The 26,475-nt window shown below is 35.8% G+C and overlaps 1 protein-coding gene across 1 annotated transcript in view; it reads left to right on the plus strand.

The window, feature by feature from the left end:
• Positions 1-26,475, plus strand: part of STK3 (serine/threonine kinase 3) — a 129,263-nt gene that overhangs the window by 32,990 nt on the left and 69,798 nt on the right. Inside the window, exons 7-8 of the mRNA XM_036406489.2 lie at positions 23,978-24,115; positions 26,015-26,140. Coding sequence (XP_036262382.1) covers positions 23,978-24,115; positions 26,015-26,140 — 264 coding nt within the window. The remainder of the gene's footprint in view (positions 1-23,977; positions 24,116-26,014; positions 26,141-26,475) is intronic.

The raw sequence follows: 26,475 nt of genomic DNA on the forward strand, positions 1-26,475 counted from the left end.
TGACTCCTTTCAACATGTCCTGTTCATGATTTGACTCCTTTCAACTCATCTGGAATAAGATGATAAATGTTGGGCAGAATAAAGTGAGTGGTTGTGTACATTTGAACTTGCATATCTGTGCATGTTTCCATTTTTTGTGAGCAAATACCTGAGGTGCTACCTAAGTGAAATATTTGCATAGAGTTCGCTGGAGTCTTAATATCTAGATAATAGATCTACTGATCACCAGGAGAATTGCTATAATTGTAACAACAATTGGACTTGATAACTTATTTCATTAACTATTATTCTTTAATTAGGTGCATGCATGTTTTTGATGCATTGTTGTATATGCCTTAATGTGAGGAGATTGATTTCTAAATTTTCTGGAATACAATTAAGGCAACTGTTAACTATTACAGTAATGACATTTTTACTAGATAGAAAGAAGAGTTTTTAGGTACTTTTTTCAACTTGACATTACTTTTCGTTGTGGTTGAGTTATTTTTAGTAGTGAATTGAAAACTAAATAAAGGGCAAATTGTGGTCCCACAGAAAAATAATTTTCTGTCAAAGTTTCACTTGTGGCTCTTGGGCAAGTTGATCTTGGAGGTGCAGAGATCCTGCTCTGTAGATTTTTAAAATTCTTTTTAATTTCAAAGTGTGTATGGGTCTCCAAACTCAAAGTACGATTTATAATTTTAGTTAAAATATGTTTGGTGTTCACTCATATAGGTAAGGTGATTTCAAGTGCTTTCTTCCTTAAGCTCTTATTTTTCATGGAAATGCTAGTCATAGCTACAGACATAGTACCCTTTGAACATAAGTTCTTTTTTAATGTGTAATGCCTGCAGGATTAATGCAGGCAGTGAATTTCCAAAGGATTTAATTTGCTTATTTGTTTGTGATCAGCCCTCCTATGGCCTTGCTGTAGAGGTGAAGGGGAAAAATTCTTATGAGTGAGGAAGTCAACCCAGGGAAGTGCTTTAGGGGTATAGTCTAGTTTCTTGTGATACAGAAATACAATTTCTTTCAGTTTTTCAGTGTGCCCAGCATAGAATTTTAATGAAAATTCCTATGGTATGGCTTAGTCAAAATATATAAATGGACTGAAAAGAAATGATGTGTGAATTCTCCTCAGATACTGAAGACAAGTTTAGAAGTATCTGGTTGCAAAACATATGAAATATAGCATGTGATATTTTATTTATTTCCTTAAATTGCAATCAACAGTTCATTGCTTGACTTTACCAGACTCAGTGATGAGTATTTAGCCTCCTAGGGAATGATGTGCCAGCGTGGCAGCTTCCAGTTTCCAAGACTGGACAGCTTGCTATGCAAAGGGACTGTATGTTTAACATCAGCCCATTTTATGTGAAAGAAAGATTCATAATACCACTGTGAAAGCAAGATAGGAAAAAATACCATTTGTTCTCTGGCAAAACTTCAAAGATAGTAAAATTTTTCTTCCTAATAGGCCAAGGAACTTTTCAAAGAGGTTCTGCCACATGGCTTCCCAAACAAAGGATTGATAGATCTCTCTGGTTTATTGAACTCTTTAATGATAAGGCATTAGCATTGATTTGCAGTGAAAACACTAGATTACTTGAGGTGTGCTCAGTGATTAAACTGGAGGATGATAGCATCCTATTCGTGTTCACATTAAAGCTTTTCAAACAGTCTACAATCTGATGTGTGTAATTGTTGTCTTCCTGCCTTTATTATTTACCCTCCTTTTTTCTTGCATCTCTCTATCTTGCTTTTCTTTTCAGTGAGGAGATGGCTTGAAAGTTCATGTAACAAAGCTATATAAATAAAGTGCAATTAAAACTATGTAAACTGCAAGTTTATATAGTGCAATTAAACTATATAATTAAAGTGCAATTAAAGAGTAGTTGCAGAATCTAGCATACATGTTTGATTGTAGCTTAGAGAATGAGTTGTCACTCCTTCACATCACCAGAATTTTCTTTATGTCACTAGAATTTTTTGAAGTAGAATTAATGTTTATTACTGTTAAAAATATAAATTCCTTGCATTTTTAAATTATGTTGGGTTTGCTGGTGCATATGTGCAAAAAGGAAATGTTAATCTGTCATGTGTAATAAAGTAGCAGAAGCAGAAAATATTTGAAATTTGTACTCGAACTGGAGTTTAACTTGAATTAAATGGGAAACATTTATTGCATGCTTCTAAATGAGGATTTAATTAAATTAAATTAGTGCATCTTTTTAGACTTTCCCCTGAATAGGAAATTTGAGACATGCTTCAGTTGATGGTTGGTTTTCTCTGACTTTGATTAATCACTTTCAAAGTAAGTGGAGGATCAGTACAGTAATTTCACAATTACACACAAGTGAGTTAACTCGAAACTTTTAACTAAAAATAACTGTAAAGGGAGTTTGATCTTGGTTAGTTTCATGTAATGCTGTGCATCTTCTGTGAGTGATTCAGATCCTTAGTAGTGCTAATCTGAATAAAGGACACATACCATGATGCTACCTGTTTATTTACAAGATGCTTCGGTGGTAAATGTTGGACCTGGAAAAATTATTTTTCTAAGATATTGGAACAGTAAACAGAGGTGGAATGAAGCCATGAAATTAATGAAAATATGCTTTATGACTTGAGTGAGCACTGGCTCAAGCCCTATGCCTGTAAACATTGTTAAAGGTTATTTGGTAGAACTGTTAATGAGGGTAAAGCCCAGAATGCGTTCGGCAGACGTAGCATGGCACAGGATAACAGTACCCACTGTGGCTGAGCTGGCTGCTTTCTCCTGGGCAAATGTTAAAAGCAAACAAGCTGACAACCTTCTACCAAAAGGCTTATTCAGAAGTTTTTTAATTGCTATAGATTTGCTAATTTGTGATGTTAGTAATATTGTAAACATAGATCAGAGTGCAAAGCAAAATTGGTTTGAAACTTGAAGATCTCAATAAAATTTTATTTGGAATAGGCAATCATCCACAGTCATTAAATCTAAAATGACAATTTTATCATAACAAAGCTTTTCTATTAATGAGCTTTACAGCCATTGTTATTTAAAAAAAACAACTTTCCATTATTTGTACATGTCATTGTATGCTGAATTTATTCAGTTTCTGTTTAACCTGCACTATGGATGTGGAAAATAGTTCAGCAAGGTGTTTATGCACAGATTTAGGAGAATTAATTTTATTAGCAATTCTGTAATATCTTCCAGGATATTGTCAAGTATACCACTTTTAAGTCAAGAGCTATACATATTAGCTACAAATATACTTCCATTTCTTTTTACTATTATCTTTCAAGTTCTAGGGTTAGCACTAAATATACAAGGTTAATTTTTATGCAGTCTGGCAATTAGCTTCATTAAGGAGGAGGGAATCTGTATATTGCTTTTAATTGAAATGTCTGTTTGAATTTTTTGTATACAACTAATGTCTTTTTAAGCCAAAAAAGAACTCGGTAAACAATTTTAAGACATTCTTAAAATGAATGTCTTGAAACTTGAATTAATATTTATTTATTTATTGAAGTGAATTGTATGTTCACTTTTTTAAAATATGTTTTCTGTCAGTATAGCTATTTGACCTGGATGAAGTGCTTTAGAGACTTGACTACTGTATTGTCAAATTCTTAGCTCATTATTACAAGTTTTAAAAGCAGAAGTGTATTTACTTGGGTTTTAGTTAAAGTGATATTTAATTTTTTTTTTTTAATATGTGGGGGAAAACCACAATCAAATTAGGAGGAAAATATTAAGCTTCTGTTGCTGCTTACCAGAAGATTTTTATATGCTTTGAGCCTATACTGGTTGTTTACTTCATAAAGAATCTAAAAAATTGCTTAGGTTGGGAGGTGGATAAAATTTGGAATAAAGAAAGCTTATTAAGACTGCATGTACCCTGTTTCTGTCATGGTATTATATTGCCTTAAAATGTACACTAGGTAATTTTTAAAGAGGATGATGCATATTTAATGAAGAAATTTATTTATTTAAAAGGAAGGGTTGCCAATCAGTCTAAATTTGCTTCAGTTAAAACTTGATGGTCTAAAGACTACTTATAATCCTTTTCTTGTTGTAAAGTATTGTCAAGTTTGCAGTAGTATCAGTTAAGTTTATGGAAACTTTGTTTTAAGGTGGTTTAAAATAGAAGTAAATCTTTAATTTGTATTTGATGGCACCTGTTTTCATTTTGTTTCCCTGGCAACACCAGTGGTATCAAAAATTGCCTGTAGACCACCCTGGTTTTAGAGAAGAATGAAATCAGCCTGGCTCAGCCTTTGATTTTACTTACTAAATACTTAGACAAAGTTTTAATACACAGTCAGTACTTTACAAACTAACTCAAATTATTTGGGTATACAATTTGTGATTTTTTTTAAATTAGAATTTTCTGTACTAATGCCAGTTTTTATTGTTCTGCTGTTTTTAAAATGTACTGAAATACAGGAAGTATTTTTGATACACTGTCTCAAAAAGTGTGTTTGAAAGCTGTAATAACTACCTGTAGAAAAGTAGAGCAAAAATTCATAGTTTTTAGATAACACAATTTGTCTGCTTTTAAACTCTGTGGATCCAGGGTTTTCTTCCAGATGTAAGTTGTCATTTGCAGTCCCACAGGAAACAAAAGCAACATGAGTGTTACCTCCAGATTCTGCTTTTGTCTGTGCTTCTTTACTATGTCTGAGAATTCACCTTATTAAAATTACATATGTGGTGTTCCAAATGTTACAAATCTTAATACATTATCAGTTTGTGTTTCAGAAACACAAACATGGACATAATTCTTCCAAATACTGCTTATCATTACCTACTTGCCTAAAAAATCTACTGACAGAAGCCTTATCTGCTGTGAGGAGCTCCTCCTCTGAGCTCTGTGCTATACTATTGACAATTAAATAAGGAAAAAGTTGTTGTTCTGGTGGAGCAATTCAGATTTTTAGTAATAGTTACAGGAACACTGGACAGTCTGAGAACTTTAAGATGTCTTACATTTTCCACTCTCCCCCAGAAACTTAGAATAATTTTGGAAGATAATGAAGTAATCTGTTCCCAGAAAAGAGAGTACCTCTGATGGAGTTCATGGGTACCTGTGGTGCAGTACTTCCCAGTGTCCTGCTGCTGGGACTGGAGGCATTAGAGATGGCAGCCCAGTATTTTCTCTGCTGCTGCTCCTTTCCTCATGCTATGAAAATGTAAAACAGGTAGCATCAGCCAGCACAGGATTTGTTGGCAAGCTGACTTGCATGTGTTTAAACAGTCATCTGTTTCAAGTGGGATGTTCCTTAAGAAATGTAATAATCATGAACTCTAACCTGGGACACAGGGCCCTTCTACACTGGGCAGGTACATCCAGACACAAGTGAACTTTGCCTGTACTGTCCCCCTTTCAGTTTTCTCCAGGAGTGTCTCTGGAGCAACTGTGTGCATACTGTAAATGTCTTGCTTTTTGTTTGTTTCTCTGAGTAATATGACTAATTTGTGCAAGCTGTGTTTTTTGATGTTTAGAAGTAGCTAGCATTTGATTCTTGTGGTGAAAATGAGCATATGCAAGTTCCTAATTTGTAAAACATGCTGTTGTTAAACAGTCAGAGTAATTAAATTATTTAGAGAAATTGGCACAAAGTTTCTTAGAACTTGATCCTTCTAGCAGTCGTGTGAATTGTCATGTATAAATTGTGACTGTGGAGCAACTGGTTGCATTGCCACTTCCTGGTGTGAAAATATGTGGAGTGTGCAGTAGCTGGAAGGTTCTTTTTAAACTGGAAATGTTATGGTAAGCTGATGGTGCTTGAGAAAGGTCTTACTGCTGTAGGCCTGGGTGAGCAGTAGGACAGGCTAAAAGCCAGAGGATATGTCTGTCTGTCTGTCTGGATGGGTGTTGAAAAGTTGGGGGGTGCTCTCTCCGACTGCCGTGCTGGCTGAGGGCAGGACTGTGATGTGGCTCCAGCTCAGGAGCAGTGCACTGCCCTGCCATGCCTCTGTACCCAAAGTCATGTACCTGGCCTCTGAGCTTGTTTCCATGTTTACCTCTCTCTGTGTGGAAGATGCCTTCTGTTTCAGGCTGTAATTCATAACCTTTACTACAGAATTCATTCACAGCGCCTGGACTGAGTGTGGACACAGAAGTGCATTTCACCAAGGGGCTAAAGCATATGCTGCAGGATTTCTGCTGCTGGCTTGTTGACTTTGTGCATGTTCTGGTTAGATTAAGGTTCAGTTCAGCATTAAGTTAGCTGATGCAAAATTTAACCTATTAGTTGTTTTTTTTTAAAGTTACTTACTGCAGGAGAAGTGGATAAGTGTAATCTTCTGCGGTGTTTCTGATCTAGCATTATGATTCCTAAAGCTGCTTTAGTGTTGTCTGGAAAGAACTTTGATAAAAATCAACTAGACTAACATGCCCATAATATAAGAGTTTGTTCTTGACCCCTTAGTACTTATAGATTAAGTCAGTAGGTATAATGTTCATTTTCTTAAGCCATTAAGTCATATATGTCTTCCAGGTATTGTTTCATGCACTGACCATGTTCTTTTCCTACTGCTTTTTAATAGTCTAGTTGGGATGCTACCTTAACTCCTTACCTGTATTGAGAAAACAAAAACATTGGCTCAGCTTTCTTTCACACCTGAAGGGAACTTTTTTTCTGTAAAATTGACCTTTAATGTTAACAAAAGAAGAAGGTGTATCCTGAACATCATAATTACATTTGTTAGGCATTTAATTAATGACAGTTATGAGAAGACACATAGTGAGTAGAAGGAAACTGCCAAACCTGGCATTGACACAGGACCTTTTTTTTGCCTTGTGCAACACAACTTTGATCAAAAGATGCTCTTGATGCATGTTGCTAAAATAACTAACTTTCACACTCCAGAATTGCAGCAGTTGACAAAAGGCTCCACCTTTATTGGTTTCCTTTGACAGTTATATTTATAAAAATAGCCTCTCAGAGGGACTTTAAAGGCAGTAAACTGAATTACTAGGGGCCAAGACAGCACATCAGGAGCTAAAAAAAGACACTGAAAATATCTTGCTTTGTGTTTAAATTTGAGAATTGTTACCTAGGCTCTGCTACTGTAGTGTACACACAGGATGATTTGACTTCTGCATTATTCCCTTCTCTAGCTTTGTTTTGCTTTCATGATAGGAATCAAAAGCTCTATCATAATTTCATAATTGCAATGGCCAAGATGGGCTTTAGTTAAAAAAAAGAATTTAATTATTTATTTGTATTTCACTACTTATTTATAAACATCTGGGGAATTTTAGTATTATGTTTGTAAGAACTCTACTAGATTTTTGATGTTGAAATGGGAGCTTTTGGTTGCTATTGAGGCTTCAGAATTTATTAACAAATTCATCTGTAAGGGAAATTTGTTTAACAGAGTAAAACATTATGTTTCTAATGCCTTTGCATTTCAGATGGTGATGGTTTAAATTATGACACCAGCCCTGTGCCTTAGGGCTTGCAATTCTGTAACTTTTTTCAGATGCATCAACTAAGCATTGCCTAATTTGTTATGAAATTGGAAGAAAAGTTGTTCAGTAATTCTTACTAAGTTGTGCTGCTAACATCTGTTTCCCATAAAATACTGGTAATATGATAAGAATTGAAAGAATTGTGTGATTACCAGTTTCAAATAACCATTCCAATGATGGTCAACCAAAGATGGCTTTTCTTTCACTGAGGGAGTCATTTGAATGTATGGGGTGTTAAGTCCAAATGGCAGAGAAAGCTAATGCTGGTGGGGTGATATGCAAAGGTAAGCTGTGTTGGTTTTGGATGCTGTTCTTTACAGAACCTCTGGCAAATTTAGGAGTTAAGTTATATGTTTTCTCTTCTTAAATTTATCATTAAGTGTATTTATAATTTAACTAAAGAAATTGATTGAGTATTCACTAAAAAATGAAGTTGACTTCTTGTTACAGACAGTTTAAGTATGTGTGGTTGGATTTTTTTATTTTTAATTGGTGTTTTTAATATATAAACAGTGGTTCTTAAAAATTTTTTTGCCATTTGGCAGGTATAAGGATCTGTTTTAGAAACTGAAGGTTTTAAGTGGCCCTGTTTAGAGCCCGAGTAATGGTTGGCTGGTCCCCTACCATAAGTTAAAGCCAAATTTTGATACTTAGTCTGGATTGTTTAGGTCAGGCAAGATGTGCTCAGGAATATTCTTTCTTTTCCCAATTTCCACATGAATTTTCATCTCTTCCACCTCCTTTCATGTCCCCAGTGCTTTGGTCAGGCAAAGGGCAGCTCTCCAGCATGCAAGCAGAGAAAAGGTAAGTCAAGCCGCAGGAGTGAAGCTTGGCGAAGCCTCCTTGAGAGATTGGAGTTCTGTTTCACAGAGAAAATCAGAACCCAGCCATGGCAATCCCTTCACTGGGGGAGCCTCTGCTTTCAGATTTTTCTGTAGTAGTCGTTTCACCTGTATTTTGTTGTCTCTGCACACCAGCTTCTTAAAGAGAAAAACCAGTGAGTTCAGGGTGTGCATGTGAGTAGCTAATGGATGTGACTGATGTGTTTTGAGAATTCACCATTCCTTAACTGCTGTACCTTGTGCTCATGTAACCTAGAGTTATGCTTCATCTCCAGTACTAACAGCCTTGCTAGGGAAATAAAGGCAAATCTTTCTCAGAGGCAGAGCAGTAGGTGTTAAAAACTTGCATCTAGAAGGGGATCAGGAACTTTAGTATTTTCAGACAAAAATGAGCATTTTATTCTTTGTATTTTTCCCCATGATTGCAAGCTATTTCCAGACTTGTGGAAACCTGCTTCCATTGAATGAAGATGAAGAAAATAAATTTTTATTGTTACTGGGTTGTTTTTTTTAAATATCTTTATCTATGGAGTTAGTTCTTTGAGAGGAATATATGTGTATATATAAAATCCATAAACATATCTCAATATCTATAAAGAAAGAGCTTAGTTTTTTATATGCAGGAATACATATTTACATATTGATTTATCTCTCAGAGAACTCTGTATAGATACACAGGCACACAAACACAGAGGAGTTCTTTCATTCTATATATTTGCAAATAATGCCCTGTTAAAAATGACTCTTTTCAGTCATGCAGAAAATGAGTATTTGTTTAATTATTTTTTAGTGTCCATGTTTAATAACACTTGGAAGGCATTGTTTGTTCAGCAGCTTGCAGATGTCTCCTTGGTGATCATATAAGTGCAAACTGTTGATTTTTATACAGTCCTTCACAAAATGTTTATACCTAAGAGCTCCAGTGGACTTAAAGCTGTATGTGATACTAAACCAAGACACCCTCAGTTTTACTGCCAAGAGTGGATGTCCAAGCAATGCTTAACTACTGTGTAGAAAATGAGTCTTCTTATGCATTTTCTGGATCAATTGGACATCACATAGGTCATTTGGAGTGGAATTAGGCAGAGAACCTGGTAAATCATCCTGTATTTATCTGTACTGCTAGGCAGATTCCCATGAAAACTTTCAGTCTAGCAGTTTTTTTTTATGAAAGATGTGATTACAGGCTTTGAATTTCTGAAGGAATTTATCCTGTATTTATCCTATCTAAAACTTTTGTTGCTGTTTTTAAGATCAGCTTCTTAGTTTAATGTGTGCTTGAATTTCAGCTCAAGCACTTGACTTTTCTCTTTATATTGTTGTCTTCTAAATCATTACCTGTGTTAATCTAACATAGGGATTACATAGCCCAGCAGTCTGTAACAGGTATGTTCATAGTCCCTCTATTTTTCTGTGTAAAGAAAAGGTGGAACAATCTCCCATCTCCCTTTCCTTTTGTATGTCAGGTGACTTTGACTTGACTGTGGAGTTTGCTACTGCTTTAAATAAAGGCTTGTTTAAAGTAAGTGAATAATTTCTACAAAGTGAGTGCTCTTTATTTTGGTTGGGTGGCTTGTTTAATTGTCTTTATGCCATTCCTAGTTATGCTTTTATGTTCCCCTTAACTTATGAAGGCCAAGTTCCTTCTTCAGTGGGTATATCCATTTTTGGACAAAGAAAATAATTCACTAGACCTGGGACTTGGTGGTGGTCTTGGTTATGCAGTGCTGGGGCTCTGCCACAGGAAAGGTCCTTTAGAGTGTGCTGTGCTGCTTTTGAGTCATTGTTTCAGTCCATCACCCCCCATAGTTCCTTAAGTAGCCAAGAGAAACTTCAGGAGGAGTGATTAAGATACCACCCTCTGCACTTTCTGGTGTTGCTGTCTGTTCTAGGGAAACTTTGCTTTGTGACTTGCATTCAGGTGCTTTCAGGTTGAGTGCTGTGTCTTCAAGCAGTGTGCCCAGCCTTTCTCTGCCTGAAGTTTGAACCAATAGCCTTCAGCAGCTTTCCAGCTCTTGCTGTCTTCCAAATCAATGGCTCTCATTTCTGATTTGAAATAAGTTTGGGTGCACTGTGCGATCTGGTGTTCAGCTAAATATGTAGGGGTGCAGAGACCAGACATAAGCTCTAAATACAATGATAGAGGAAAGAGTGTTCCTGAAATACATGGCATTCTTCATGCAGAGTTGTATGATGGCCCTGTTTTATACTAGCATATTGCTTTGGCCTGGATGAGTGGGCTGTATGTCTGGAATTTGCATTCACCCTGTGCTAGCTTATAGGTGACTTTGAGAATTTATCTGAGACTCTGGTTGCCTGGTATAGCTTCAGTCTTTGTCCTGTTCTAACAGTGAGGACATCTACCTCTCATCATCCACATCAGAAACTTTAGACATAGGAGCTCCTCTGTGGTCTGAGGACACTGTATGTACAGATGACCAAGAGGAGTGATATTGTGAGAGGGATTGTTTTTTCCCAGATGAGGATCAGTCTCCTGAGAAAGAAAGAAGTCAAGTGAAGTTCAAGTCTCTGTGAAGGTCTTTGTTCCTTAAGCTCAAGAGTGTAATATTTGTCAGGAATAGTTTTTGACACTTTTCAGGAAAACTTGAGTCTGGAACAATGCTTCAAAACTTACCCTTTGAGATAGGGGACTTCCAAAGGAGGTCTGTTTGCCTTGGAAATCCACAGGAAATAATGATTCTTCCTGTTTCATGTCAAGCTTTTCCTTTAGGATTTTTATCACTTGTGTTACCTCTCCGTGTTTTAGCTGCCATGAGGAACTGCTAACTCAGTCCCTCTCTATTTGAGTGCTAGGAGCCCTGTTCAGCTAGGAAGTGTTCTGGAGCATACTTTAGGTACTCAAAAGCTGTCTGGACATAGTCCTTGGCATCTGCCTCTGAGTGGTCCTGCTTGGTCAGGAGGATTGAACAAGATGACCTCCAGAGGTCCCTTCCAGTATCAACCACTCTGTGACTGTGGTGTCCCTCAGAAATCCTTGTATCCATAGTAATTTCCTTCAATCTGCACCTTTTAATAGAGTCTTCCTTATTTGTTGACCTTGGATCTGAGGAGGAATGGAGGAGTTTGATAACCTTTGTGACTCTGTGTGGACTTTTATAGGGATTAGCTTATTATTTTTTTATGCTGGGAGTCTACCAGCTGATACTCCTTTCAAATTCCATGTGTCCCTCAGGTAACATAGATGTCATTCATGCTTTAGTTTCCTACTTTGCTTGGGAATATTTCTTGCCTCTATTGTCTCTGCTCTAAGGGAGCTTTCTAGATACTCTTAGGCTGGATAGAGGAATTTCTGTGAAGCTGCTTGAGTGGAATGAATACATACAATTAGAGCAAGAGAGATGCAAGTTCTTCACCATTTTCAAAGTGTACGTTTCTCAGATCTACAAAGCCTTCACTTGGTAGTTGCATATATATGTTGTAAAGTATCCTGCTATTCAAAGGCTGTTCAAGCAAGATGAATCTTGAAGATGCTTTTTGGGATGCTTCATGTGAACTATGCAGTTTACTCAGTGAATAGTTATCATATTGCTGGTGGAACCAGGAGTATGATTGCTAACGTATCGTGTGTGGAGAGGAAAGGCCATCTACATGTAACTGTATATGGCTGCTGTGTCTTGAAGAACCCTTGCATTCAGAAATCCTTTCCCCTGTCTGCCCTGAGGTATTTTGGATAAACTGGGGACAAGCTGTTAGAAATTAAGGGTATGATATGGCCCATTTATACAATATCAGCATTTCTGGTCAGTGCTTCAACTATTGCTATATTGTTTGCATACTTGAGTGATTGCAACAGCCAAATTGCTAACCTGTAATTTTTTCAGCAATATAGGCTATAGATTTTTGTTCCTAAACAGTTTGTGAAGGAATGTGATTTCTGTGTGTACCTGTAGTAACAGGGCTTTGCTTTCACTTGTTTTTTTTCTCTGCAGTGTCAGTCATTGTAGAAAAGCTATGATACATGCCTTGAGGTGGAACAAAAAATGAAAATATGATCAGTAAGTGTTTGGACAGGGCAGTAAAACAGAGGCCTTCTACCCAACCCCAACACTTATGAAATTGTTAAAAATATTCCAGGCTAAATAATGTAGGCCTCTTGACTGTAGATACTTGCTATTCTTTTCATCTTTCTTCAGGTTTGTTTATAATTTGGTTTAAGCAAAGAAAAATAGAGGGAAGGCCAGTTCACATTGTTGCAGATCTTTTCTCTCAGTGTCTGTATGTTTCTGGCTTCCAAAATATCTTATGCTCTGATTTTTTTTTCTTAATTATGAAGAATTTTTCTCTTCTGTGTCCTTGATATCCTGTAGAGTGAGAGATGACCAAGTCTAGTGGACGCCTAATTAGCATTGGATGCCATTAGCGTAATGCAATTTAATTAATCTGTTGTGTTGTGCTTTGTTTTCCTCTGTTGGGTGAACTTTGTTGAAAGTGTAGCAGATCGTATTGGTAGGAATAAGAGGTGGATACAAAACCTTGAGATGATACAAATAATAATTAATTTGTATAATTCAGGGTGTTACAGAATACACAAATAATGAGGCTACTACTTTATAATATGCATTACATTTTATTTTAGCAATTGATAATAGGGCTTGAGAGGTGGATAACTTCTGGGGGAAAGAAAAGATGCCAAGGTCCAGCAGACATGATTAGAAAGAATATCACTAACTGATTTGCAGTCAGGTGCACTAAGTCTAAACTGGTTTTTTATTTAATAGCATAGATCTTAACTACTGTTTTATAGCTAGTGTTTTTGTCAAAAGAGAATCAGCCCTTGATCACAACTAAAGCATTAAGAAAGACATATTGTTTATTTCTTTCTTGGAGATAAGCTTGATGGTTTTCCTACTCCTCTGGAACTAGTTTCTCTTCATTATCAGTAAAAGTTATTGTATGGCTAATTACATGGCAGTTTGGGTTGATTGGAGAATACAGATGTTGCAGAAATAGAAGAGGCTTATTTTTAGTACTCAGTAAATCTAGGGTGCTATGTTTTTCTTTTTTACTGTGGTATGTTCAAATGAGCAGGCTTGAAAAGGTTAGTTAGCCACTGGGGATATTAAAAATAAAGTGGAAACTAAATTGTTTGTACTACTTAGACTATTAAAAATGTATATTTTTAAACTAAGTAGAGAAAGCAGGAAAAACAAAAACTTTGAATCTGTTCGCATCTATCACCTCAGGGTGGAAAGAGGTGACTTTTAAATTAGTACATTTCAATATGGGAAATCTAGAAGGCATGCAGAAAAAAAATGGTAGTTTTTAGCTTCAGTTTTGTGTTTGATGTAAGTCAAAATGTAATTCAAGCAATTGTGTTCTGTAGCCACTGTGTGACCTACCCAGCGGCAACCAGCCCCCACCTTAAAAAAAAAAAAAAGCCAATTGGCCTGTGTTTAGCTTACTAAATGTCATCTGGATTCAGTAAAGTGCAAGTGACCTGCATTGAATTAGTATAATTGTAATACAAACAGAACATCTCATAGTTTTGGTCTCATACAGGAAAAGAGAAAGTTGGAGAGATTTTTCAGTTTGATAAATAAAACTGAAGATACAGAGTTAACTTTGGCTCACAGTTCATTTTACTTTTTACTGTCTCTTAAAAAAGATACATGGCATCTGAATCTTGTGTGTACATTTTCTCTTTAGAACATTTTCTGGTTTTGGAAGAATATTCCTGAGGATGTTTATCATATCACTTTTTAAATCATGAGCAATTGTTAACAATTCCAGTTTCCTCAGACACAGTGCTGTTTCAGAGATTTTTTTAAAAACTGATTTACCTAGCATGTCCAGAATTTGGTATATTGCTTTATCTCTGTCATTTGGTAGGAATTCCATGGCTTTTGAATAGACTTCTGAATTCCATGATGCAGTTTATATTTTTCACACCCTGTACCAGAGAGCAGTGCTTACACATACCAAGCTAACACAGTGCCTTGAAGAACTGAAGTATCAGCTCTGGCACTATATGTTAATCTTAACTCTGACTATGATCTTGTACTACTCAGTTTGGTTTAAGAGTGTTAGTTTTTTCAAATGTAAGATCAGTGTAATTATGAAAGTAATACTATGCCTTGGTTGTACTTCTCTTTTCATTTGGACACTCCCATGTCCAGATTTTACTTTGTAATGCCTTCCACTGCATCATGGCCTGTGGAATAGCAAAAATAGTTTTACTGTAGTAACTACATTTCCTTACAGGAAAGAATGTGGCTATTACACTAATCTAGCAATGAAATTTAAGGCTTTACAATATAAATGACATTTATTTGAAACTAGTAGGGAGAATACTGGAAGCACTAGCAATGCAAGGACAGTAGCACTGTTTTTTGTATGTACCTGGTAGATGGGAAAGCAACACCATTGAGTCTTGTATTCTCTCAGTACCTTGAGAGTCACTGTAGCAGAAACAGGAGGGGTTTTCATTCTTCTGATGAATGTAGACTGTGCTTTAAGATGTAAGAACTCAATTACTCTTTCATAGACTACAAAATCTGTAATTAATTAGTTGTTTTCATTATGTCTGTAGGATGTTGGCATTTAATGTCTGGAATTTTGTAATCTGTCAGTTTAATTTTAGTTCTTAGTTTGCATATTGCAGGTGAATGAATTGTTTTGCTTTGTGCTGGTGGTCAGCTTTTGCTGTCACCTGTTCATCTGTTATTGTAAAAGGTGAAGTAGGAAGCAGCAAACACTGTTGAAAGGCATTGTTCCTTTGTGTTTCATGTTTCTTGTGTTAAACATAACATGGTCATTCTGTTTCTGTACCTGGGCTGACCAAACATGATAATCCCCCCCCGCCCTTTTTTAAAATACTTTATTTTTAAACTTAATTTTATATGAGCAAATGGCAAATGGGAAGGTGGTGGTGCTGAAAATTATCTTCAAAACACATGATTTTGATAATGAAGTTCTGAAACTGTGTTTGTTTATATTTTTTTGTAGAATAAAACACCAAGTTCTGGAACTTCTTGGGTAGTTTATTGGCAACTTTCCTACCATGTAACTTGAATATTCCTTGTTAAAATTTAAACTCATTAGCTCCTCTTCGGTTCTTTATAGACTTTGTCCCTCTTTGAAGTGGCATTTAACATCTTGGGGACTGTTACCATATCTCTCACTGTATCCTCCTCTTTAGACTGAGCAATCCTAATTCATTCAGTCTTTTCTTTCCCAGTGTGCTTTTTTAAATATCTAAGCATTGTAGTTACTCGATTTCAAACCATCTGAGGTCGGTTCACATCTCTGAAAGTTCGATGCCTGAAACTGAGCACAAAAGTGCTGCTGGAGGTCTAACATACCCCAAATAAAGGAGAACTGCCACATAGTTCTTGAATGCCTTCTTTCATTACTACTATGTGTGGTTATGTCAGAGATTTCACATTTAAAGTCCTGTGAGTTTGCTGCAGCTTTTTCTCACAAATATAAGTTACTCACTTCTTGATTCCTCTACTAGTAAATATAATTGCAAATGCAGTTTTTCCACTTCCTGTCTCATTAAATGTTAGTATGTCTCTGGATGTAATCATTGCCTCGTTTTCTCAGAAACTGCAGAAAATAGTGTGGGAAGAAGACAAAATATTTTTTTACTAAAGTAAGGTCTATCATCGAAGTTTTCTTGGCGGGAAAGTAAGTTTCATATTCGGGTAAAAACTTGGAACCTTCTAGGCATAATGCGTATGAATTTTCAAGATAGTACTGAATCAGGAGTAAAACAAACTATGGTGAAAGAAGACTAAATTAATCACCAGAGTATTCCCTGGATTCTGTTATACCGTGTGCACTTTCTGAACCATTTCCTTGTTCTGTAACTGATAAGAAAGTAGTTCAGTTCTGAAAAAAGTTGTTCAGTTTCAAGTTCATGTTCTTGATCTCATGTATTCTGTGATGGGAGTGATAGCGGTGATTATGGGATAGCAGGATGCTTCTGGCTGAGAGGTACCAACATTCACAAAGACATCTCTTTTGATTCCTGGCCACCTGTGTGGCTGGGAGATGTTGTCCTTTAGGCTGTGAGGTGCCTAGCTCTTGAGCAAGGATATGCCATAATGCAGGATTTAGTCTGAGAGACACTTTAAGTGTTGAAGTCTGAGGGTTTGAATTGAATTGGGCAGTGGCCTGAAGTGGCCCCATATCTCTGTTACAGTGATTTTGATTTCCTCACAAAGAGAAGGTGTTGCTCGTCACTATCAAAAGGAAATTTCCTCCTATACAGCAGTATTTAAAAATACTTGTTTTTGCAAGTCTGTGTTAAGTAAAAAATCAATTAGAAGTTTAAACCACTACAACAGATACTTCTTTCTAAACTAAAGGTAGTTTAATATCTTTTTTTTTCCTATCTCAACCCCCCTATTCACAAACACTTCCTCCCCTCAAAAAAACCCTTAAAACCCCCACATATACATACATGCAGTACACCCTTCTTTTCTTTCTCTCTCTGATAAAATGAATCTTGATCACCCAGTGCTGAAATTGAAGGTACTTTTCAGAATAAGAATAATGAAATAAATTTCAGCTCATTTAGGTTTTCCTTTTGCTGAATGAAATTATTAGAAATACTGTCCTAGATGGTGTCTGAATGCTGCAGTTCCTTTCAGCTATTTGAAACTTCTGTTTTTTTGTAAGATTTGCTGACTTTCACTGTCTTTTTTTGCACTAGTGCTTGGATTTTTTTAAGTCATCAGGGTTCAAATTTTTTTTTATGTCCAAGAATACTAAAAATGTGTAGGCTTTTAATTATTGTGGATGTGAACTTTCAGTATAACCTGTCAATAAAATGTTTAATACTTACACTTTTTAGTACCTATAAGGGGTTATTTGCAATTAGGTATTTTCTTCTGAAAATACCTGTAGATGTCAATAAAAATTCAAAACTGGTAGCTGACTGGGTAGTGTAAACACAAAATCTTGAGTAGCCTGAAATTATTTTTGTTTTCACTTGAAAAATTTCACTTATCTAAAACACTTGCCCCCCTCACTCCAAAAAGAAAAAAACACGGAAAAAACCAAAAAACCCCAGTGAAACCAAAGAAGGATTCAGAAACCTCCACACAATTGCAGATTTTTCCATGCTTTGTTTTTCATTTCTACGGACCTCGAAAAGGCATTTGTTGCTCTGCTTTCAAGGATCTAAATTGAAGGAGGGAAGAATTTTGAGGAGCAGGTTGCTGACTGTGTCTTCTTTCTTTTGAAATGTCACTGACACCAATGACTTGCACCTTGCAGATGAGATGGGAACTTGAAGGTTACATCCCTAAACTAAAAGGACAACATTCAATTGAATGGCAGAATTCAGGAACATTTTCTGTTGAAGAGCTGAGCTCAGGAAATCAAAATAACCCTACTGAATTGGACATAAAAACTGAAACATTCATTTCAGAATAGAAAATGGAAATCTGGGACAAGATAATAGTAAAAAACAACAGGCAAAAGTAATGAAGAGTTCCTCAAATATTATTTAAATATATTTGAATAAAACCTGGAGAAATACTGATAGGTCTGCTGGGCTTGAAGGGAGGGGGAGAAGAAAGAAACAAACATAAGGAGGTCAGTGCAGATAAACACAGTTCTTTCTTTGCATACAACTCCTTTTTTTTTGTTGAGTAGCTTTCAGATATCTTTGGATAATACAAGTGATGGGTGTAAGAGTTCAAAAAGCTTTGAAAAATGAAAAAAAGAAATAGATAAACTCGTAAATTAATCAACTGGCACTAAGTCAGCATGCTGAGGTGATAGTTCTGGGAGCAGATTGGTGGTAATAAATATTTTTGTTACTCATCTGATAAAATGGTTTGATAATGAACAGGCATATATGCAGATACCATGATCCTTTTAGCTGAGTTAGCAGGGGGAACTTACTCTTTGTCTTGATAATTACATAGCAGCCAGTACAAGAAATTCTGTCCTTTAAATATATCACTGGAGGATATGGTAGAAGTCAGGAAATGTGATGGGACTTAAAAATCAGTTTTGTAAGTAAGCGTGTTTAAAACCAGTTATGAAAGACCCCAAACTGAAGGAACTTGTGGCCATAGAATGCTAACTTGTTCAAGCTGTTGTCACATAACAAATGATCTGTAATATTCTTTTGAAATTGAAAGCAATTTTTTGGCATCAAAGAATATGTCAATTTGGAAGGGGCCCATAGGGTTCATTAGTCCAATTCCCCCCTCAGTAGGAAGAGTAAAGTCAGAGGTGAATCTGAAGGCACCGTTCTGTTGCGTGACGGTGCTAACGAGGCAAGGGTTGATTCTTTTCAATACATTTGCAATTGCACTTACTATTGCAAAATGTTTCAGATCTGTATCTTTACATTCTTGACCTGTTGTAATGCTGTCAGTATGTTATGAGCTTACTAGCAATAATAAATATGCAGTCAATGCAGTCAAGCTTAACACAGCTTATCTTTCAGTAACCCATCTTTGCTGTTAATTGTGAGAATAGTCTTCCCATTATGTATCTTTTCTCTCTGTTTATTACTTTATTACTTTACATCTTAAGTGAATCATACTTTGATTTGATCATCGGAAGGTCATTATTCCAGAGAGAAGCTTATGATAGTGAATGGCTGTTAAAAGTTGGGGTTTGTTTTATTCAGTTTGGTTTTTTTTTTTTCCTATGGTGTTTTATTTTATTTTTCAAGTGCTCCTAGTGTTAATACATGTAATTTTATAATAAAGTCATTTAAATGTAATTTTAACTTATGTAGTATTGTGTACATGGTTTAATCAGTGGCCATTACTAAAAGCTGTAAAAGTAAGCACAGTAGATTGCATGTTAAATGTCACACATATTTCCCCTTATTAGGATGAAAAGTTTTGTCATTTATTGTTTGTCCAGAACTTGCCCGAACTAAAGCTTCACTTATCCCTTTCTGCATTTAATCCTGTATTGATAATTCTAGTAAGAATCTCCTTGGATCAGGGATGCAATAGATGTTTGATGGAACCAGACTTGTTTGTAGTTCTGCACAAAAGGTGTGAGTACACTAGATAATCTTCATCATCATCTGTGTTTGCAGATGGAGGAGGAAGCAGTGATTTTTAGGATGCTTCTAACAAATAAATCTATTATCTACTATGAAGCAGATTATGAACCGACCTTCTTGACTTTAAACACATGAGATGTTGTTCCAGTAACTTTTATTTTTCACTGTGTTGCAATATTGTAGTTCTGAATGAATAAAACCAAAACAAAGAGAAAACCTCCCAAAAAGCCACACCAAGAAAACATGCTCAGCAAAGAAAATCCAGTTTAGAATCCTGCTAGTATTTCACATTCTCCATGCTGATGTTTCATTCTTAGACAGCTGATGAGTTGTGCAACTCAATCAATGGTGTTTTAGTTGTCTTTTTGAAAGCTGTTCAACAAAGGACGGAGGTTCTATGATGTGCCTCACAAAGAAGAGAAAAATGTCTTTCAGGTGATTCTTTGTTTCCAAAGTTATTAAAATTTTGCAGTAATCAATATTTAACTCTGCCGGATTTAAATAGGTTTTTGTACTCTGAAGTGTTACAGAGTTTAAATGTGCTTTGGTGTTTGTTTCCTATTGCTGAACTAAGTAGTATAATTGTGCTTCCAAAAACAATGAAGTCACAAACTGATGTTATGTATCCTTATCCTATTTATAAAAAAGTTTTTCTCTGTAGATACTAGCAATGAAGCTTCACAGCATGAAAATTATAAAATCACCACAATATAGAAATCTTTGTTGTCCTCTTCAGTAGCATTTATGATACTGGGGAGATTTTCCGCTTTTTATTACAAGCAACTTATTTCATCTAAATAATAAGAGATAAGTTATTCAGGGAACTAAAAGCCAGAAGACATGGTACTGCTACAAAATTGCTGTTGATCACTTAATGTGTTAGTGGACTGTGTGAAATACAGATATATTACTCTGACTGACTAGAAGAATGAGCTGCAAGGATTTTCTGATTAGGAATTTCCATGTGGGGTACATGAGCATCTCATTTTTCTTTTGGCGTTTCCTAATTCATCATCATCACCATAATTATATTTTCACGCCAATAAAATTGTCTGTAAAGGAACCTTCATACTAAAAAAGCCCCTGTTTTCAACCTGGACTTAATTTAAAGTACTAGGCCCTTTAAGAATAATAAAAAGAAAATCCTGGGCTGACTTGTGCATTTCTGCTCTCATTTAAGACCTGGTTCTCAGTCTGGTATTCATTCAACTTAGTTGTAACTGCTGGTGATTGAGCATGGAAGTGCTACCTGGGAACAGGTATGGTAGAAACTGTTGGATTGTCCAGTGCCCAATTCAGAAGTGGCCCCAAAAGCTGCCCTGGATGATTTTTTCTTCCCCCCATCTTTTATCATACATGTATTATAATCTGCCTTGAATTTTGGTTTCACTGCAAGGTGAAGGATTTGTCTCTTACCAATGTGTGAAAGATGATTCAAAGTAGAATTGGGCTCAAGGTTGAGAGGGGGAGGGACCAGTTCAGGACAAATTTGAAATTGATTCTATATTATACACAATAATTGAAGACAAACACAGATTAAGGTGATCCTTCTTGCATCTTTAGAGATTTCTTTCTCTTTTTAAAGATGATTGAATGGTTAAAACTGAAGACTGAGTCATACAATCTAATTCTTTGGTTGTATATTTGCTATGTTAATTGTGTAAGATTTGTCCTTCTGTCTTAGAAATTTAAGGCAATGTGGAAGGTGATGGTGAGGGTGGGAGAGAGAAAAGAATCAGCCTCAGCTCTTTTATAAGTATGTCAGAACCTGCCCCATCTGTTAAACAATTTCCTCCTAACATTTCCTGCAGTTGGAACTGCCAGTTCAGCCCATGTAGTTGGGTGGATAGTAGCTTATATTTGGTGTTTCTTTTTAGCAGCATTTGTCTAACGCTGGTTGTATGAGACTGTCCTCAGCCCCAGTGTGAGAGCTACACTAAAACAAATAGCTCTGGGAAACTTCTGAGAAAATTACAAGTGGAGTGGAGGTAAAATAATACTACAAGTAATAGTTTGGGAAAACACAGGGACTGGAGAAATCTAAGGTAAGATGAAAGAAACTTGAAAAAACCCCAAGTTTTTCCTGCTTCCATTGACACCCAGAGTGATTGAAATAGCTTAGTTTTGCTTTAAAATAATATATAGTTATTTTAGGATAGAAATTACCTTTTGGACAAGAAGTGGAAGCAAAAATGAGGAATAAGTTCCTGTCAGATAAGTGTTTTATTTTCGTTCCTGGAGATTTGGGACTAGCTTTATAATTCTCCAGTAATTGCTTTGCGAGCCTCTTGAAAGGAAACAAGGTAGTGAAAGCTAAATCGTAGACTGTTTTGAAAGAGGAAAGGAACTTAACTTTTCTGCTGAGAAATAGGCAGGCCAAAATTAGGTAGTAGAGAGGGAAGATGGAATTGAAACCCAGAATTTTAGGTTGGTTAATAGAATGGAGTGATGAGAGCTGGAGGGAGCTAGCACGCACTAGCAAGTGCATGGCATAATTACCAAGTTGGACTGAACAATAAGTAGTTTCTGTATGGTTTCTTGTATTACAAAAATGCATCTGATTTTTCTCTTCAGCTAATACAGCTCATGTGGCCTAGTAGGATTTAAAAAAGCCTACAGTTTAGGCATTACATAGATATACAGATTTCTGAAGTAGGTGTTTTCAATGAGCATACAAAGCATACCTGTGGATTTAGAACTCCTAACACTTGAATATCTCCTTTTGTGGCTTTTGTTGCCTGGCATAAAAAATGATTCACTAATTTCCTCTTTCTTCTCATTGTCCTTTGTGAATGACAAAGAAGTCAGTTCTTTGTCGTGGTTCTTAACTGCTGTGTATTTGATGAAAATAATTGGCCAAGGCAAACATTTTTCCTAGAGCTGTGGAGCTGAGTAGGACTCTGTAACTTATGATTGCTTACCTGTGGGGGGAGAGGTCAATGTTTATGATCAAAGAGGAGGTACCCATTTTGACACCACATCAACAGAAGTTGGTAGCCTTCTTTTATAGCTGTGTGTTTTCAATAGCTACTGCAGATTTTGCTGTTAAGAGTAGCTGAAGATAAGATCAAAAGTCATCAGTTCAAAGTTCAGAAGAGATCATTAATTTCAAGGACAGAAACTGCTGAATTTGTTAGCCACTGCTTTTTGCCAGAAGTACTTCACGTGTACTGACAATTAATCTTGCATCACAAGTGAATTAGATAAGGCCAGTTACTGAGTGCCACGTTTCCTACCTCAGTCTATATACTTGTTTGGCATGGCTGCCCACTGAAAATATAAAGCTGCTGTTGTAGCATACAATTTTATTAAACAAAATGGCAAATTTTGTAGATGTTTAGTAACTATTCAGTACTGAACTAATTTTTCATTAAAATGGTAGTAAACAGTTTTTACATCATTTTGCATGGATTCCACTTTCTTTCAGAATATGAGAAGAATTTTCTAATGAGGGTTTGATTGAGTTCAACCAACTTTCAAGGCCAGTCAGACTTCTTTAGAAGTTATGGATAGAATCTCATTAAGTTCTCTCTACCTTCTGCCTATGTTTCAGACACAGGCTGAAGCTTCTAGTGCTTCTAGTATATTAAAAGTGTGTAGAATCAGTTTTTCCCCCTTTTCTGGGTTTGTATTTCTGCCTATGCTCATAGAAAAACAAATGAAGAACTTTCACTCCCTGTGAGTTTGGAAAATGTGGTTGAATTGAACCTGGGTTTAGAAGACAATAATAGCCTGTTCTTGTCAATAGACCTAGTTCTGAATAGTCTGTTGCTATCATGTGTAAGTCTTAAGTGATGATATTGGATGCATTTATTACATACAAAAGTTCAAAAATTTTCATTATTTTGCAGTAGTCTGTTAGAGTTGTATGGCTGTTTTTCCCCCTGCTGCAAGTGTGTATTTTTAGAGGAAAACCTGGAAATAATCATATAAAAAATGGCACAATAGATATAATCTTAGAGTAGGAAAAACTTTTTTAAAATATAGGATGAATATTTTTTCCCAGTTGAAAAATCTGTCTGCATATGGTTCTCAACAGAAGAAATTTTTGTTATATAGGTAAAATGGTGCATTTTCAATTCTGTGTAAGTTTTCAATACTGTAAGACTTGTTACTTGATTATTTTTTTTGTCATCTTTTAGTGTTACCTTAGGTCTTTTAGCATGTGTATCTAAATCTTACTTGGCCAAGCAAGTTTTAAAGCTCTGTCTGATGAATGATGAGTGCAAAAGGAAATAGCATTCCTCCCAAATTTCCGAAGCAATTCTCAAATAAAACTAAGTTCGCTTAAGGGAGGAGAAGGTGAACTTGACTGTTCACAGCAATTTTATATGTGTGTTTAAACAAGCAGTGCTGTAATTTCTGCTAAGAATTTTTGAAATAATACAATCATCTCTTCAGATTAATGTACAGCAGTAGATTAAATAAGGAGTCTTGTGCTCAATGGGATGCAGTTTAAATAGAGAAAATCTAATGGGAAGTAGTTATATTAGTAGCAGATGGATTTACTTTCTGAATCTTGATCTGAGTAGAAATCCTTGCATACTTAAAATTTGTCTTCTAGATTCTTAGCCTGATAAGAAAGGTGGATAAAGCAATTTCTTTTTTTTAGCTTGGCTTCAGCTGCTGTGGTGATGTGTTTTGTTTAGACTTGCTATTGTTTGATTTTTATCTAGGCTATTTTTATGATTCCTACTAATCCCCCTCCAACCTTCCGGAAGCCAGAGCTCTGGTCTGATGAATTCACAGATTTTGTGAAGAAATGCTTAGTGAAAAATCCTGAACAAAGAGCTACAGCAACCCAGCTGCTACAGGTCAGTACTTAAGTTACTGAGGAAAAGCACATTTTATGTTTGGTTTTTGTTTTTTTCCCTCAAACACAAAATGTTGTGAAAATTTGTAAGTGAAAATCTTATTTTAACTATTATTATGCCTTATTTCTTTTTCACTTTTACAGAGCTCCTGTATCTCTGCCCCCATTTTATTTCTCTTCTTGCTGCTTCTAAAATTAATCATTAAATAGTTTATGGCTAGTTCTTGCAATTAATATTGGATCCTTGCTTTGTGATTTGAGACCCTCGGTAGATCTCAGGATTTAGACAAGTGTTTAGTAACAGAAGTGAGCCCAGGTTACCCCTTTGTGTGGACCATGCATGGGATATATTCAGTCCTTCCTTCTGGTCATGTCAGATTGAGCAGGCAGGTGGCTCTGTGTCCTAGAAAGGTCTGATGCAGTATCATGAGTTTGTTCCTGGGCTGAGTTCAGCCAAGTGGGCACTTGCCTGTGTGAGCCACAGTTGGCAGTGTAGACCTTTGGAGCAAGGCAGGGCATGCCAGGCTCTCACTTCCTGTATTACTCTCCTACTAGATATATTCTGTGTTGAGCTAGCAATAGCAGCTGTTAAATTTTAAGTTCCAGTGAACTCCACTACAAAGAGAACAAAAATTTTGCAAAATACTTTTTGGTAATAAATCTGTCAAACTGGTAGATCATGCCATGAAATTGGTAGGTTGTGCTATGAATATTTAATTTTATACATTGAAAAATACAAAAATGTAGACCACAAGGTAAGTAAAAATTGAAAGTTATAAGTGTCTGTGTGATGTATGAACCAGTACTTGAGACCTTCAGGATGTGAAGTTTGTATGGTTAGCTGAATACAGACAGCTGGATAGAAGAGACTTGCATTAATGTGGGCAAGTAAGTAGAAACAAACAAAAAAAGCTTCAGTGTACAGTTTCTTTCCCATGCTAACTGACCAGAAAACCAGGTACTGTGTTTGTTCATCAGGAGTCAGTGTTGTCCTTTTCCTCAGCTGGAATTGGAGCGTATGTGATGGAGCTGGAGATGCTGTGAAAACGTTTGAGTAGAAATGAAAGTACTGCTTCTGAGCAGAAGTCCTGGAATGAAAAAGAGAGTAATTGAATTAATATATCAAGGGAGAAGATAGATAATAGATGTAGTGCATGAGGCTTCATCAATTCTGTTCTTCATGGAACAGTTTTTAAATATTTATATTTTTATGAGGTGCTTAGTTGTCTTTTGCCTAAATTGTATTTGCATATAATGATGCAAAAATCAGATTTTTTCTAACAGCAGGTGTTTATAGGCAGCAAAATGTGCAAATGGTATAATAAATATTGTCTTAAATTAAGAAGTAATGTTTTAATTGACCTTGAATTAAAAATTAAACTTCCTGCTAAAAGTTAGGGGTTTTTTACTTGTTCCACTTTTCAGCATCATAGATCAAGAAATATTTTATGACATTTAAAGTATAGGTTTGTTGAAGTAAGCAGCCACAGATGCTCTGGTTAGAGCCATTAATTTATGCTCTCAATTTGTTAAGATTAATTAAATTATGAAACTGAATATCTGAAAAAGTTTGGTTTTCTATGTCAGATCATCACCACTCTATTTACAATTTTCTGCATGATTTCTTTGGAAAATTGTATCCTCAATCATGAAACAGTTATTAAGTGATTACATTTCCCAAGGCTTGAAGTTATTAAAAATAGTTAAAGTAAAATTTTAGTTACTAAGGGGCTGAAAGATACTATACTGTGTATATTGTGTAGGTGTAGATTTTGGTTACTGTGTAATGCATGATACTGTTTATCACTGAAATCTGTGGTGTTGAGTAGGACTTGTAATTAAATCTGAAGCACAACTGCTTTAATGATATTACATATTTCAATGATTTTTTTCCCCCTAGCATACATTTATTAAGAATGCTAAGCCAGTTTCAATTTTAAGGGACCTGATCACCGAAGCAATGGAGATAAAGGCAAAGCGACACGAGGAGCAGCAGAGAGAGCTAGAAGAGGAGGAAGAAAATTCGGTGTGTACCCATTTTTCCTATAATCACCTATACTTTACAGATAAGTTGCTGGTTTTCCCCTACTTCCTGTAGTTGTGTTCAAATACTTTTTTTATCAGTTTTCTGTGTAGTTTTAAGCCTATGAATTTTGAGTATGCCACTCTTTAATTATGAATTAGGCTGTATAAGCCAGCTTTCAGCACTATTCCATGAAATGTCTTAGTAAAAAGCTTTTTTAGGAAGTGGGAAAAGAAACCATGTCAACTTCAGCTATTCAGACTAATATTAAAACCCTCAAAATTGTTTAAGGTTCTACTTTCACAGGTGGACTTCTAGACAAGTGGTTTAGTTTTTAG

The sequence above is a fragment of the Molothrus ater genome, chromosome 1 (genome assembly GCF_012460135.2).
Source record: "Molothrus ater isolate BHLD 08-10-18 breed brown headed cowbird chromosome 1, BPBGC_Mater_1.1, whole genome shotgun sequence".
NCBI lineage: Eukaryota > Metazoa > Chordata > Aves > Passeriformes > Icteridae > Molothrus > Molothrus ater.